Source organism: Equus quagga, chromosome 2 (genome assembly GCF_021613505.1).
Source record: "Equus quagga isolate Etosha38 chromosome 2, UCLA_HA_Equagga_1.0, whole genome shotgun sequence".
Classification (NCBI taxonomy): domain Eukaryota; kingdom Metazoa; phylum Chordata; class Mammalia; order Perissodactyla; family Equidae; genus Equus; species Equus quagga.
The window spans coordinates 46353356-46370712 of NC_060268.1; the positions used below are offsets into that span (position 1 = coordinate 46353356).

The 17357-nt window shown below is 35.4% G+C and overlaps 1 protein-coding gene across 1 annotated transcript in view; it reads right to left on the bottom strand.

Annotated features, from left to right (window-relative positions):
- The window catches only part of TRPM7 (transient receptor potential cation channel subfamily M member 7), a 110309-nt gene that overhangs the window by 59042 nt on the left and 33910 nt on the right, over positions 1 to 17357 (bottom strand). Inside the window, exons 5-11 of the mRNA XM_046652252.1 lie at positions 16047 to 16260; positions 13479 to 13603; positions 12483 to 12654; positions 11080 to 11254; positions 9763 to 9886; positions 8687 to 8759; positions 6797 to 6897 (exon numbers count right to left, since the gene is read on the bottom strand). Of these exons, the coding sequence (XP_046508208.1) occupies positions 6797 to 6897; positions 8687 to 8759; positions 9763 to 9886; positions 11080 to 11254; positions 12483 to 12654; positions 13479 to 13603; positions 16047 to 16260 (984 nt within the window). The remainder of the gene's footprint in view (positions 1 to 6796; positions 6898 to 8686; positions 8760 to 9762; positions 9887 to 11079; positions 11255 to 12482; positions 12655 to 13478; positions 13604 to 16046; positions 16261 to 17357) is intronic.

A 17357-nucleotide genomic window follows, 5' to 3' on the forward strand; every position in this document is an offset into this window, starting at 1 on the left:
AGTGCACAAGGATTCCCTCTTCTCTACATCCTTGCCAACACTTGTTATCTTTTCTTCTTGATAACATTCTAACAGATGAGGTGATATCTCATTGTGATTTTGATTTGCATTTTCCTTATGATTAATAATGTTGAGCACCTTTTCATGTACTTGTTGGCCATCTGTGTCTTCTTTGGAAAAATGTCTATTCAGATGTTACACCCATTTTTTAATTGGATTGTTTCTTTTTTTGCTATTGAGTTATGAGTTTTTATATATTCTGGATATTAATCCCTTACCAGATATATGATTTGCAAATATTTTCTCCCATTCAGTAGGTTGCCTTTCCATTTTATTGACAGTTTCCTTTGCTGTGCAGCTTTTTTTTTTTTGGAAGATTAGTCCTGAGCTAACATCTGCCAATCCTCCTCGTTTTGCTGAGGAAGACTGGTCCTGAGCTAACACCCGTGCCCATCTTCCTCTACTTATATGTGGGACACCTACCACAGCGTGGCTTTTGCCAAGTGGTTCCATGTCTGCACCCGGGATCCGAAACGGCGAACCCCAAGCTGCCGAGAAGCAGAACATGCGAACTTAACTGTTGTGCCACCGGGCGGGCCCCTAGAAGCTTTTTAGACTGATGTAGTCCCACTTGTCTCTTTTTTTCTTTTGTTGCTTTTGCTTTTGGTGTTAGATTAAAAAAAATCATTGTCAAGACCTATATCAAGGAGCTTACTATGTTTTCTTCTAGGAGTTCTACAGTTTCAGCTCTTACCTTCAAGTCTTTAATCCATTTTGAGTTAATTTTTGTGTGTGGTGTAAATAGTGGTCAAGTTTCATTCTTTTGCACATGGCTGTCCAGTTTTCCCAACACTATTTATTGAAATGACTGTCCTTTTGCCACTGGTGCATATTCTTGGCTCTTTGTCATAAACTAGTTGACTACATTTATTTCTGTGCTCTGTTCCACTGATCCATGTGTTTTTATTCCAATACCATACTGTTTTAATTACTATAGCTTTATAATATAGTTTTAAATTAAGGAACATGATGCCTCCAGCTTTGTTCTTCTTTCTCAAGATTGATTTGGCAATTCGCGGTCTTTTGTGATTCCATACAAATTTTAGGATTCTTTTTTCTACTTCCATGAAAAATGCCATTAGAATTTTGATATGGATTGTACTCCATCTGTAGATCTGGGTAGTACGGACATTTTACAATATTGATTTTTCTGATCCATGAGCACAGAATATCTCTCCATTTATTTGTGTCTTCTTCAATTTCACTAATGTCTTGTAATTTTCAACATACAGGTCTTTAACGTCCTTGGTTAAATTTATTCTTGATATTCTATTCTTTTTCATGCAACTCTCTAAAGATTTTATTTATTTATTTATTTATTTATTTAAAAGATTTATTTTATTTTTTCCTTTTTCTCCCCAAAGCCCCCCAGTACATAGTTGTATATTCTTAGTTGTGGGTCCTTTTAGTTGTGGTCATGCAACTCTCTAAATGGGACTGTTTTCCCAACTTCTCTAATAGTTCATAAAAACCTAACAGATTTTTGTGTACTGATTTTGTATCCTGCAACTTTACTGAATTTGTTTATTAGCTCCAACAGTTTTTTTGATGAGTCTTTAGGGTTTTCCATATATAATGTCACATCATCAACAAAAAGTGACAGTTTTACTTCTTCCCTTCCAATTTGGATGTCTTTTATTTCTTTTCTTGCCTAATTGTTCTGGCTAGGACTTTCAATACTATGTTTTTGTGTTTTGTTCTGTTTTGAGGAGGATTAGCCCTGAGCTAACATCTGCTGCCAATCCTCCTCTTTTTGCTGAGGAAGACTGGCCCTGAGCTAACATCTGTGCCCAGCTTCCTCTACTTTATATGAAGGACGCCTAGCACAGTATGGCTTTCCAAGTGGTGTCATGTCCGCACTCAGGATCCAAACCGGCAAACCCTGGACCACCGAAGCAGAACACATAAACTTCACCGCTGCGCCACCGGGCTGGCCCCAGCCAATACTATGCTGAATAACAGTGGCAAGAGTGGACATCTCTGTCTTATTCCTGATCTTGGAGGAAAAGCTCTTAGCTTTTCATTGTTGAATATGATGTTAGCTGTGGGCCTATCATACATGGCCTTTACTTTGTTGAGGTACATTCCCTCTGTACGTGCTTTGCTGAGCTTTTATCATAAATGGATGATGAATTTTTTTTATCCTGAGGAAGATTTGCCCTGAGCTAACATCTGTGCCAATCTTCCTCTATTTTGTATGTGGGATGCCATCACAGCATGGCTGAGTGGTGGTGTAGGTCTGTGCCCAGGATCAAAACCCATGAACCTGGGCCACTGAAGCAGAGCGCACGAAGCTTAACCACTAGGCCACGGGGCTGGCCCCTGGATGCTGAATTTTGTCAAATGCTTTTTCTGTATCTATTGAGATGATCATATGACTTTTATCCTTCATTTTGTTAATGTAGTGTATCACATTGACTGATTCATGAAAGCTGAACCATCCTTACAGCCCTAGAATAAACCCCACTTGATCCCATGGTGTATGATCCTTTTAATGTTTTAATGAATTCGGTTTGCTAATATTTTGTTGAAAATTTTCAACAGCTGCTGCCTGAGGGTCTGGCTTCCAATCAACCTGAATCTAGATACTAATATCCTCCCCCGTAGGGGCAGTGACAGGTCTTGGTACCTCCTCAATTACTGGGAGCTATTAAAAATGTAACAGGCTAGGGCCTGGCCCCAGGGCCAAGTAGTTAAAGTTTCACGCACTCCACTTTGATGGCCCAGGTTTGTGGGTTCAGATCCCAGGTGTGGACACACCCCACTCACTAGCCACACTGTGGAGGTGCCCCACATACAAAAAAAATAGAGGAAGATTGGCACAGATGTTAGCTCAGGGTGAATCTTCCTCAGCCAAAACAAACAAACAAAAGAAACAGGCTACTTGGACAAGCACAAACGTCTGAGAGACAACAAAGAGCTGAGGCAAAGCTGAATAACAAGGGTCATCTCCTATACAAGGCCACTGGGAGAGGTGGTTGTTTCATCTGTTATATAGAAACTAACATAGAGAGTCAAGCAAAATGAAGCAACAGAGGATTATATTCCAAATGAAAGCATAAGATAAAACCTCAGAAAAAAACCTTAATGAAATGGAGGTAACTAATTTACCTAATAACAAATTGAAAGTAATGGTCATAAAGATGTTCACCAAACTGTGGAGAAGAATGGATGAACACAGTGTGAACTTCAACAAAGAGATGGAAAATATAAGGAAGTACCAAAGAGAAGTCACAGCTGAAGAATACAGCAACTGATGGGGCCAGCCCAGTGGTACAGTGGTTAAGTGTGCATGTTCCACTTTGGTAGCCCAGGGTTCACCGGTTCAGATACCAGATGCAGACATGGCACCGCTTGGCAAGCCATGCTGTGGTAGGCGTTCCACAAATAAAGTAGGGGAAGCTTGGCACAGATGTTAGCTCAGGGCCAGTGTTCCTCAGCAAAAAGAGGAGGAATGGCAGCAGATGTTAGCTCAGGGCTAATCTTCCTCAAAAAAAAAAAAAAAAAAAAAAGAATAGCATAAATGAACTGAAAAAAAAACCAAAAAAAACAAAGAAGAGGGGTTCAACAGCAGACTAGATGAAGCAGAAGACAGGATCAGTCAACTCGAAGACAAGGCAGTGGAACTCACCCAAATCAGAGCAGCAGAAAGAAAAAGAATGAAAAAAGGTAAACATAGCTTAGGGGACTTATGGAACAACATCAAATGGACTAACATTCGCATTATTGGGCTCCCAGAAAGACAAGAAAGCGAGAAAGGGGCAGAAATCTTACTTGAAAAAATAACAGCTGAAAACTCCAACGTGGCGAAGGAAACAGACATCCAAATCCAGGAAGCTCAGAGAGCTCCACACAAGATGAAACTAAAGAGACCCACACCAAGACAAACCATTTAAATGTCAAAAGTTAAAGACAAGGAGAGAATATTAAAAGCAGTAAGAGAAAAACAACTTGTTATGTACAAAGGAACCACCATAAGACTATTAGTAGATTTTTCAGCAGAAACTTTGCAGGCCAGAAGAGAGTGGCATGATATATTCAAAGTGCTGAAAGAAAAAACTTCTAACTAAGAATACTCTCCCTGGCAAAGTTAACATTCAGAATTGAAGGAGAAATAAAGAGTTTTCCAGACAAGCAAAAGCTAAAAGAGTTAATCACTACTAAATGAGCCTTACAAAAACGTAAAGGGACATTTTTAAGCTGATGAAAGGGTGCTAATTAGTAAGAAGGAAACACATGAAAGAACCTCACTGGAAAGGTAAATATACAGTAAAGGTAGTGGACTGATCACTTATAAAGCTAGTATGAAGGTTAAAAGACAAAAGTAGTAAAAGTAACTATAATTACAATAATTTTGTTAAGGGATACATAAGGTAGAAAGATGTAAAATGTAGTATCAAAAACATAAAACAAGGGGAAAGGAAAGTAAAAATGTTGAGCTTTAGAATGAGATCAAACATTAGTTGCTATCAACTTAAAATAGACTTTTATGGATATAAGTTTATTATATGTAAGCCTCATGGTAACCACAAAGCAAAAATCTACAATAAAAACACAAAGGGTAAAGAGAAAGGAATATAAGCATATATTCCTTATATAAAGTCACCCAACCACAAAGGAAAAGAACAAGGGAAGAAGAAGAAACGAACAGAGAGCAATTATAAAAACGGCCAGAAAACAATTAACAAAATGGCAATAAATACATATCTATCAATAATTACTTTAGGGGCTAGCCCCGTGGCCGAGTGGTTAAGTTCGCGCACTCCGCTGCAGGCAGCCCGGTGTTTCGTTGGTTCGAGTCCTGGGCGTGGACATGGCACTGCTCATCAAACCACGCTGAGGCAGCGTCCCACATGCCACAACTAGAAGGACCCACAACAAAGAATATACAACTATGTACCGTGGGGCTTTGGGGGGAAAAAAATAAAATCTTTAAAAAATAAAAAAAATAATTACTTTAAATTTAAATAGACTAAATTCTCTAATCAAAAGACATAAAGTGACTGAAGGGATTAAAAAAACAAGACCCAACTATATGTTGCCTACAAGATGTAAAGCCACACAGAGACTAACAGTGAAGGGATGGGAAAAAATATTCCATGCAAATGGAAACCAAAAGAAAGCTGGAGTAGCTACACTTAACAGACTTTAAAACAAAGATGGTAGTAAGAGAACAAAGATGGACATTACATAATGATAATGGGGTCAATCTAATAAGAGGATGTAACATTTGTAAATATTCAAGCACCCAACATAGGAGTACCTAAGTATATAAAGCAAATATTAACAGACCTGAAGGGAGAAGCAGGGAGCAATACACTAATATAGTAGGGAACTTCAATATTCTAATTATATCAATGGACAGAGCATCCAGGCAGAAAATCAATAAGGAAACATCTGCCTTAAATGACATGTTAGAGGAGATGAACTTAACAAATATATACAGAAGATTCCATCAAAAAGCAACAGAATACACACTCTTCTCAAGTGCATAGGGATCAGTTTCCAGGATAAATCATACGTTAGGCCACAAAACAAGTCTTAACAAATTTAAGAGGATTGAAATCATACCAAGCATCTTTTCCAACCACAATGGTATGAAACAAGATGTTAATTACACAAACAAAAATGGAAAATTCACAAATATTTGGAGATTAAACAACATGCTCCTGAACAACCAATTGGTCAAAGAAATCAAAAAATACATTGAGACAAACAAAAATGAAAATATAACATAAAAAAATTTGTGGGATGCAGCAAAAGCAGTCCTATGAGGGAAGTTCATAGCGATAAATGCCTACACCTCAAGAAACAAGAAAGTCTCAAGCACTATAACATTACACCATGAGAAACTAGACAAAGAAGAAAAAACCCCCAAAGTTAGCAGAAGGAAGAAAATAATAAAGATTAGAGCAGAAATAAATGAAATAGAGATTAAAAATAGAGAAGATCAAGCAATATAAGAGCTGGCTCTTTGAAAAGATAAACAAAATTCACAAACCTTTAGCTGGACTCATCAAGAAGAAAGAGAAAGGATTCAAATAACTAAAATCAGAAATGAAAGAGATGTTACAACTAATACCACAGAAGTACAAAGGATCATAAGAGACCACTATAAACAATTATACACCAATGAACTGGACAACCTAAAAGAAATGAATAAATTTCTAGAAACATACAACCTACCAAGAGTGAATCATGGCAAAACAGAAAATCTGAACAGACCTATTACTAGTAGATTGAATTGGTAATCAAAAACCTCCCAAAAAACAAAAGTACAAGAACAGATGGCTTCGCTGGGAATTCTACCAAACATTCAAAAAAGAATTAACACTAATCCTTTTCAAACTCTTCCAAAAAACAAAAGAGGGAACTCTTCCAAACTCATTTTATGAGGCCAGCAGTAACCTGATACCAAAACCAGACAAGGATCCCATAAGAAAAGAAAATCACAAGCCAATATCCCTGATGAACATAGATGCATAGAGCACTATTTCTACAACTTCTTTCAGTTCTAGGATCTTTAGAGATCTATACTTTATTTAAAAACATGGTTTTATCAAGAGGCATCTAAAACTTACAAAATCCTAGATGGATCTGGATGTTGTAGAAATGTTTAGCTAAACTAATTTTGCACTTTTGGCAGACAGGTAAAAGTTACGTCACAATTCCAGCAAATATTTTGTTATTACTTAGTTTAATTTATTTCCATTGCATATATAGATTATTTACATACCAGCCACTGCTGTCCATAAACAAATACATGATTTTTGGCAATGTCAACTCTATCCCACGCCAATGTAAGAATGAGCTGGTCAAATGCAGATGCATTAGTGCCTAATCAAATAAAGAAAATATTGACAAGTTCAATTAATTTAGCTCCATTAAAATGTGAACACTTATGAATTTTCCCCATTTCCTTTTAATTAACTTACACAGCTGGTGTCGGCCACTGTTCATAGGTAGCCTGCCTCAGAGAGAGAAGGTTACCCCCAGGGTTGAGGACTTTTATTTTCCAACTATAGAAAAGACACAGCCTCATTCATTGCAAACAATCCACAATGCAGAACAATGAGAAAAAAAACAAAGGTGATCTGTTTCTATCACAGAGATAGTACTGACTGTTAAGATTATGAAAAATATCCTTACAGGTGCTTTTCTGTGCATATATAAATTCATATGTATACTTTTAATTGTTTATGGAAAAGTGGATCATACTACACAAAGTACTCACTAGCCTGCTTTATGTACTTTAATATCATGCCTTAGTTTTCTATAATAGCACATACAGATTTACCTTATATACATAATACCTTTTAAAAGTGAACTAAAATTTATTCAACTAATACTGTAACTAGTGGACATTCAGGCTATTTTGAATTTTTTGGTGAACATACTTTTGTGCACATTTGATTACTTTTAAACAGGATGATTCCATAGAAGTCAAACTGCTGGGTAAAAGGATATATACTTTAAAGCTTTTGATACACTTCAAAACATATTCCAGAAAGTTTATACCATTCATCGAGGGCTGAAGAATATCCACTAGGAGGGTAAAAAAACTTAAAAAAAATTTTTTTTTATTATAACATTGACGACCTTTCCACATTTTCCCCAAGCATTTGTATTATTCTGTTATCTTTTACATAAATTCTGACTCATTTTTCCATGAGGTATTCATCTTTTTATCACTAATTTATAATAGCCTTTTATGATCCTTCCACATTTCTGTTTCTTAGTTCCTTCATCTATAAAATGAGGAAAACAATAGGAAATCTGCCTCTTAGGTCTGTTTTAAGGATAAAATGAGATGTAAACCACTAAACGTAACCACTAAAGGGCAGTGGCTAGCACACAGTAAGTATATGGCAAATATTAGGTGCTCTCTTATTTTTATTTTTATGAAATCCCATTTATTGATCTTTCCCTTTATGGCTTCTGGGTTTCCTATTACTTACGATCTCTTGTCCCCAAGATGATGCAAATGTTATCTCATATTTTATTACAGTAATTTTTAAATGTTTGATCTGTTGCCAATTTACTGTGGTCTCATATTTGGGAAATTCTTCTGAATGACAAAATAGTGCCCTCTTGACCTGCTCCTGCCACCTCACTTTGACTCTCAGGAACCTGGATGGGATACGATTCTAGTTTCTAATTTTTGAAAAGATTTTCACTATAATACTGTTTGTTATATCAGTTGGATGTCTTTGACAAGATAATGAGAGGAAAACAGTTGAATGTGCATGTGCATTAACTCCTTAGTCCTAGAAGATACCACTATTTCCCTTCAGAATGAAAACAGCATGTTTATAAATGTTATCTTTAATTTCTATCAACTAATACCTTACTAGCTTTAAACACATTTTTCAGCCAATTAAAAATTCGACACATTCTTAATAGGATACCTAAATGGGTCTGGTGGCACAAATCCTGCTATAAACTTAAAAACTTCTACAAGATAAAAACAAAGCTAACTTATTGTCAAAGAAAGCTAACAATGTGTCTTTCAAAAAGAGAATTATTGAAAAATTCAGTTCCCAAACATTTAGCCAAATTGAAAAGTCCTATCTTAAACAGGTTACAAATGAAAGATATTACAAATAAAAAAACTTTTAAATCTTACCTTTAAGCAGTGCAGTAAGTATTGCTACATCAATATCTTGATGTTCATCTGATCCAATGTGGAAAACAGTGATCTATTTAGAGATTAATTCATAATATTATGCCTTTACATTTTAAAAGCTAACACATAAAGCACATAAAAAAGAAAGTTAATTTCAAACCAGATGGGAGATACTGTTTTGGAGCTTTTATTTTTTTAATCAGAAATAACTTCATTTCAACCAAAAAAAAATTTTTGAAAGACTTTGTATCATTTACCAAATAATGGCAAGTATACTCAAAATGTTTAGTTTCATATTACACTTATTTTTTGACCTATCTGATGTCCTATACTAGAGTAAGCAACTTACGGGCTGAGGCTATATATTTCTTATCTGAGTAAATGCTGCCGTTACTTCTACAGTGTGAACACTTACTTAATTCAAGCAACATAGGTGTTCTTGAACGCAATCCTTTTACTGGGAATTTCTTTAAATTATTTGAAATGTAACAACATTTGAAAGGCTTCTAATAACATTTTTCATAAAGTAGAAGACTACTGTTTTCACCCCAATACAAATTTTTCAACTAACTTCATTTCATAGTATACAAAACCAAAATGCAGGAAAGAAAACACCAAACCAAACCATGTTATCATCTCCTGACTTACAGAGCTCTTAAAGAATTTTCTCTCTGGAAACTTAAACCTATGTTTAGACGACTAAAATTAAGCAGCACTGACCTTTATAAATTTGAGCACTCACTCCGAGTAAAAATAGTTTAAGTTTTTTTACCCCCCAATATATCTTAGAGAAAACATCAACAACTCTAGAATTCTTCCTTGATCCTAGACAGAATCTACTGAGGCCTAGTTACAAAACTTTTCCTACAACAGTAGTGCAAATATATGTCTTAATACCACACCAAAACTATAATCCTTCTATATCTCTCAGCTTGAACAAAACAATAAACGATATCTTTACATGGTTAAAAAAGATTTAAAAATTTCAAATTAAAATTAAAAACAAGTATTTCACTAATTCAGAATGTGCTTTGAATGGGGGAAAAAAGGCTTTTATTCTGCTGAAATCTACTTACAAGCTCCTTTCTTTTCATGCACTCCATCAGTGTTTGAAATAAATGAACTGCTTCACTCTGGCCAAAGTTAAATGTTTTTTTGATAGTTGAAATAATATCAGGCTCTGCTGCATCAGGAAGATTCCTAGAGTAAGAGGAAACAATTCACTGATTTCAATTTGCATTATTTATAGAATCTAATATGAAGTACAGTTCGATCCATGTAAGAGCTTTATAGATAGTGTATTAACAGTGAATATGTGACCCTGAGCAAAATGTTCTCCTTCACGAGACTCCCAACTATAAGTCATAAGGGGGGGAAAATGGAATGAAGTGATTTTTCTCTCACTTATTTTGAATTTCTTTTACAAGGCATGTATTGTAACATCAGTACTTACATTTTATAAAATACTGTATAAAGATAATTTTAAGATATGGTATATAAAGCAGTATTTCACCAAGATGTCTTAAACATGAGCATATTTGCATTTTAATTTTTCTCAATAGATAATATATGTACATGGTTAAAGAAATCCAATGATATAAAATAATATAAAAATGTGAAAATTAGGGGCCGGCCCCATGGCCGAGTGGTTAGTTCGTGCGCTCTGCTTCCACGGGACCTAGGGTTTCGCCAGTTCAGATCCTGGGCACAGACATGGCACCACTTCTCAAGCCATGCTGAGACGGCATCCCACGTGCCATAGCTGGAAGGACCCACAACTAAAAATATATAATTGTGTACCGGGGGCTTTGGGGAAATAAAGGAAAAATAAAATCTTAAATAATTACCCTTCTCCCTTTTTTCTACATAAAAGGTGGTGCAATACACATGCTACTTTACATCTTCCTTTTTCCACGTATATATTTTGGTAATCTTCCCAAATCTAGTACACAGGTACCAACCTTACTCAGCTACAAACTATTCCACTACGCAGCTACACCAAATATTTACCTAGTCCCCTTGATATATGTTCCATTTTGTTCTAATCTTTCACTATTACAAACAACACTGTAATGAGTAACTTTATACATATGTTATTTCTCATGTGTGCCAGGACATCCATAGGAACAATTCCCAGAAATGGAACTATTCAGTCAAAAGATATGTGCCTCTGTATGTCTGATGGATCTTGCAAAATTGTCCTCTACAAAGAGTGTTATACTTTAATTCATTCCTATAATGTATTAGACAGGCTATTTCATCAAGCCTTAACAAGGTATTGTATTAAACTTGAAATTTTCATCTTCATAAAACACCAAAATGAATCTAATATTCTAAAACCACAAGCCTGTTTACATAAAGTTATTAAAAATTTGTTGTAATCATACACTCACCCTCCTTCTTCTGTTTGTTTATAAATATATGCTAGTAGATCTGCAGCTCTGCCTGTTCCTTCACATACAACAACTGGAACAGGAGGACTTTCCTGAAGGTATTCTAAAACTGTGAGGATAACATTTGGCCCACCCTCAAATATAAGGGCTACCACAGGGACACCTTGACCAATTCCTAAAAAAGTAAAAGATTAATTAAGATATTAGGCAAAAAAAAGATACTTGATTTTTACTCAATCAAAGCAAAATAAAAATAAAAAGCCAAATTATAGTTTCTTATATTGACTTCATTTTAAGCACTCAACATGATACTAGTCTGGCATAAATACATTAAATACTGAATAAATTACTTTTCATTGACTTAAGTTTGCTCTAAATGATAAAATTAGAAAATCCAACATATAATTAGGCACACTAGTATGTACATATTCATTGAAAAATAAAAATTATCTTGTATTATTTCACTAATTGAACCATAGAAATTTATAACACCAATAAGTCTTTTAGTTTCCTTTTTAATACTATATGAGCTGAACTTCTGATACATATGTTGTTATTCACTTTTAAAATGTATTTCTAATTCTAAATGCAATGAAACATTAATATAGAAATTAATGACAAAGTCAGGATTACATAAATGGAACTGATAAATAAAATTCAAAACCTCCACAAAGGTAACAGAAAAAATTTAGTGAGTATCAATTTTTGTTTTTACAATAACCTGCAATGCAGTGATAGAATCCAAAATATAGGTAATGGTAGATTTCCAAAACATTCCTAATTTATAGGAGGATTCATGATTCCATCATAATCTAAATTCACTATTCTATAATTTTGTATTTCTACTTCACATTGTCATAAAGCTCACTTTCGTGTTGTCCTAGGATTACAAAATTTCTTCTTTTTCAAACAAGAATCTAGACGTTGAACCAGAAAGCTTGACCATGGTTGGAAAAGGCCAGTGTCAAGAATACCAACTTTTAAAACACATCTACCAAAGAGTGATACCTACTTATGTTATAAACTTTAAACAAGGTGATTCTTACTTTGCAAAAGCATTTTTTTTCCTCTTTATGCTTGAATTTCAAAGTCATGTTTTGGAATATGTTGCACATTAAGAATATTTCTGAATTCCCCGGGCTGCAATGGGGTTACAATAGCAACAGAGCTTCCAATGAAACTTTGTGTCTCTGGTCTCAATATCTGACTACCCTATTCAGCCTCAGACTTCTTTTCCTAGGTCTTCTTATTCTGCCTACGGTCAGTCATTCTTGGGTGTTACATTTTACCTTGGTATACAAGGAATGAGCAAGTCAAAGAAGATTCTATCTTTTTAGAATGCTACTGGCAATTAATACAGCCCAGAATAATCTCAGTGATACCAAATTTGTAAATTCTCTTACTAGCATGAATTCTTTGCTGATTAATAGTTTTTTCAAGTTCTCGTCTCAGTCTGACTTCTGCCCCATACTTTCCAACAGTGCCATCATCCACCAATATGAAATGGGAATGTAGATTATTTAGAACATTCAGTTTGCTCAGAGGGTTCAATAAGGTTTGATAAGGAGCAACCACCTAATAACAGCAAACACAAGAGTTAGTGGGAAGGGTTAAATATAATAAAATGTAAAGTAAAAATAAACTTTGAAACAATCTGTAAAGGCCAGTAGGAGGTAAAATTCTATTTTCATATAGCAACAAATAGAAAATGTCTAAGAATATATTAAAAAGCACTAGCTTTTAAGCAGATGAAGATTAATCAATAATGAGTTGAACCATACAGTTATATTTTGACTCTTATTGCAGAATATATAATACTTCATCATTATATGCAAAGGAAGAAGCAATAGCAAATAAATAATGTGAAGAAACTATTAAGTTACTGGTGAATAAAGTGCAAATACATAAGGAACACAATAAAAGCAATCAAATGTCATATTGCTCTTTTTCTAGCCATAAATTAGCAATGTAACCGCACTTGAAAGTGATAATTCAGTAATTCCCTTTTAATAGTCTCTTGATAACTACCTCTAACCAATTCACATGTCTTCAACCTAGTCAAATAAAACACTAGCATTTGATTACTACTCTTACTGACAAAATTAATTCTTAAAGCCATATAGTCATTAAAAATTTAATTACAAAGGTTGGCATGATATGGAAAAGGTGTGAAATAATTATACAAAAAAGGCAGAAACCAAACTAACACTATAATGACAATCATATCTATGAATGCATTTTAGAAAGGATCAGAAGAAAACCTCAGGAAAATATTTTCTACACTTAATTTGAAAAGTATGGTATGATCATGAATATTTTAAGCTGTCTCTCATTATTCTTGCTCTAATTTTGTTTATACATTGAGTTCAAATATAAGAAATTTTAAAAATCATTCTTACATCTCTCCCAACAAGATCATTTCTGTTCTCAATCACTCCCCATGGAGCTATTCCAATAGTGCAAATCTTTCGAGATGATCTGGAAGCATGTTCTTTGAGGGCATCACCAACATGTTTTGCCACACCTGTTTATACAAAATTTAATTCACTTTATTTGAAAGTCTTTTATTGTGTTCAGAACAATCCTGTACTCAATTTGCAACATTATAATTTGTGATATGTTTCTTTACATATACAAGATAAAAGGCAACAAGGTCCAAAGACAAACTTGCAAAAGAAAACACAAGAACCAAAAGAAAAAAAAACACCTATAATGTCAAATCATTACAGCTGCCTGAAACACTTGTAAAATGTTTACCATGTTGTTAGGCCTAGTCCTCTCCTAGATACCTCAGTAAGTAACTAGTTTTTTGTTACTGCTCTACAACTAAACGGAATGAAGAGTATGGCTCAGGACTATAAGCAAAACACACACACCCCCCCCCCAAACAACTAGAAAAGTTGTTCAATTGATTCAAAAATTGGGAGAAAAGTGGAAAAGACTCTTCAAAAGAGTATATAACTCCTCATCATCACTTGCTATGGGCTAAACTGTATCCTCCCCAAAATTCATATGTTGAAATCCTATCCTACTACCTCAGAATGTGACTGTATTTGGAGACAGATCCTTTAGAGAGGTCATCATATTAAAATGAGGCCATTAGGATGGACCCTGAACCAATCTAACTGGTGTCCTTTATAGGAAGAGGAAATTTGGACACAAAAAGAGACATCAGGGTTCATATGCACAGAACAAAGGCCATGAGAGGACACAGTGACAAGATGGCCATCTGTAAGCCAAGGAGAGAGGCCTCAGGAGGAATCAAACGTGCTAACATCTTGATCTTGGACCTCCAGAAGTGTGAGAAAATAAATTTCTTTTGTTTAAGCCACTGTCTGTGGTATTTTGTCAAGGCAGTCCTAGCAAACCAATGCACCACACAATTTGATTTTCATAATGCATTAGATTTCATTCCTCACCTGGAATATGGAAATAGCATCTTCACTGGTCTTTCAACTGCTGCCCTGCCTGTCTAGTCTATTTTTATATCATACAAGTCATCTTTGCTCTTGGCAACTCTCTGCCTAAAACCTTTCCTTCTCGTTCAGAGTAAAAGCTGAAGTGCTTATAATGGCCTACAAGGCCTTATACAATACGCTGCCTATTTCCCCTGCTATTTCATCACACTACCCCATCCTAGCCCTGCCACCAGCACATACCCATAACTTTCTGACCTCTTCACCTAGCACTCCTTGCTCATTCCACTCAAGCTGCACTGAACTCCTCTTACTATACTCCCAACACACTAGCCACTTCTTCTGCTTTAAATGCTCTGCCATACATTATTCTTACTTTGCTGCCTCACTTCCTTCCACTTCTACTCCAATGTCACCTTATCAATGAAGCCCCCTCCACCACCCCTCACTATCCCTCCTCTGTATTTCATGTCTCCAGAGCACTTATCATCTAACATATTATACATTATTTAGTTATCTGTTTGTTGTCTGCATCTCCCCCACTAGAATATAAGTTACATCAAGGTAAATTTGTAGAATGATATGCTTTCAGCACCCAGAAAAATGTCTGACTCACAATGAGGTTCAAAAAAACAGTTGCTGATAATGAATTAGATGTTTGCAAAATAATTTAAGTGATAATTATGCTTTACTTTGGATACTAAAATTAATTTTAATTTTAATCTAACCCATATATGTGATGGGGAAGACTGGAATGAAAGATTATAGCATATTAATAATTAATTTTGAAAGTTACTTCTTACCACTTCCTAGGCAATGGATTGCCATTCTTCTATCAATTCACCAGTAGTCAGAAAGTGACAGGAAGAACACTTTGCTCTGTAGTAGGGGTCAGCAACCTTTTTTTGTAAAGGGCCAAATAGTAAATATTTTAGGCTTTGTAGGGCATACACATCTATTCACCCCAGCTGTTGTAGCACAAAAGTAGCCATAGACAATACAAAAACAAATGAGTGTGGCTGTGTTCCAATAAACCTTTATTTACAAAAACAAGGAGTGGGCTGGATTTGGTGCATGGGGTCATAGTTTGCCAACCCCTGCTCTAAAGTATATTATTTTCTTTTTTTTTTTTTTTTTAAGATTTTTTTTATTTTTTCCTTTTTCTCCCCAAAGTCCCCCGGTACATAGTTGTATCTTCTTCGTTGTGGGTCCTTCTAGTTGTGGCATGTGGGATGCTGCCTCAGCGTGGTTTGATGAGCAGTGCCATGTCCGCGCCCAGGATTCGAACCAACGAAACACTGGCCGCCTGCAGCGGAGCGCGCGAACCTAACCACTCGGCCACGGGGCCAGCCCAAGTATATTATTTTCTTAAAAGACTAAATGAAAACCAAATACTTTCACAGTTACCATTTATATCTAGGAACTGTAAATTATTTTACAGATGAACCGAATATATTTATATTCAGTGCTGAATATTATTTCAAATATCTAATATATATTATGAAAAATTTATGAACACACTAAATAAAATTGGTATAATCATCACAGTACCTGTGTTTACTCCTCCAGTTAAAATCCAGGCTCCGGTCGTAACTGCAGCTTTAATGAGACCCTTTCCAATCAACTGCTTGATTCGTGGGTGAAGCTCAAATTTCTGCATGCCCCCATGTACAGAGATAACAAGTTTGGGTAATTCCATTTGCCATTCTTTAAGCAAAAGTTGCAGAATGATTTCAGGTTTGGTGTCATAGGACAGTCTCACATACTAAAAAAGATTTTTAAAAAAACAAAATAATTGCATATGTTCATAGGTTTCATAATGCAACATTATATGACTTCAGAAAAATTTTATTTGAATCAGATGATTACAAAATAGATTTGATAAGCTACTTTTAATATATTTACACTCCTAGCAATAAGCAATAGCAAATGATTTTAAAGTTGGAAAATCATTCTGTAAGAGCTATAGAGGTAGTGGCACTCTTATTTTAAACTCCAAGGTTAAGGGGCCAGCCTGGTGACGCAGTGGTTAAGTGCGCACGTTCCACTTCAGCAGCCTGGGCCATAGTTGTGTATTTTTAGTTGTGGGTCCCTCTAGTTGTGGCATGTGGCATGCCACCTCAGCATAGCTTGATGGGCAGTGCCACGTCCGTGCCCAGGATTCAAACCAGCAAAATCCTGGGCCGCCGAAGTGGAGCGCACAAACTTAACCACTCAGCCACGGGGCCGGCCCCAAGAAAAACATTTTTAATCGTCTCTAAGAAAGGTTCTTTGCAAAACAATATACTGTCCATTCCTTTACAGAGATCAAACACCAATGAAAAATATCCCAAAGTATCAGAATTTTACAAAACTGAGAAGACTCCTGAGTCTCTTAAGAATGCTCTGTAATGAGATTTGTTCTATACTCTTTCTGCATTAGTTTTGTTTAACTCATTATTATACTTGAACACATAAAATGAGGAATTCTACTTCTGACAATGATGGACTAGGTTGTTTTGGACTAACTCTGCCCCTGGGAACTACAAAAACTAGAAAATAGATAAATAACATTTTTTAAGGAATAAGAGAGCTACCAAGGTAGTGAGAACTTGCAGGATCAGGATCCAAGAGAATAGGAAAATTTGGAGAGATGGGCCCACCATTTGGCACTGCTTTTCCCATCAAAGAAGGCAGGCAGTCAGAACAACGTAAATGGTAAAATGTTGGTAAATCTACATGAACAATAATTATGTTTCAGGGGTGTAAAATACACAAAGAAATAAAATTCATGCCAATAAAAGCATGTGAGTCATAAGGGAGATAAATGCAGTTACAAGTATTCTAAAGATTCCTAGATTGTCCAGGAAGTAGTAAGAGTAC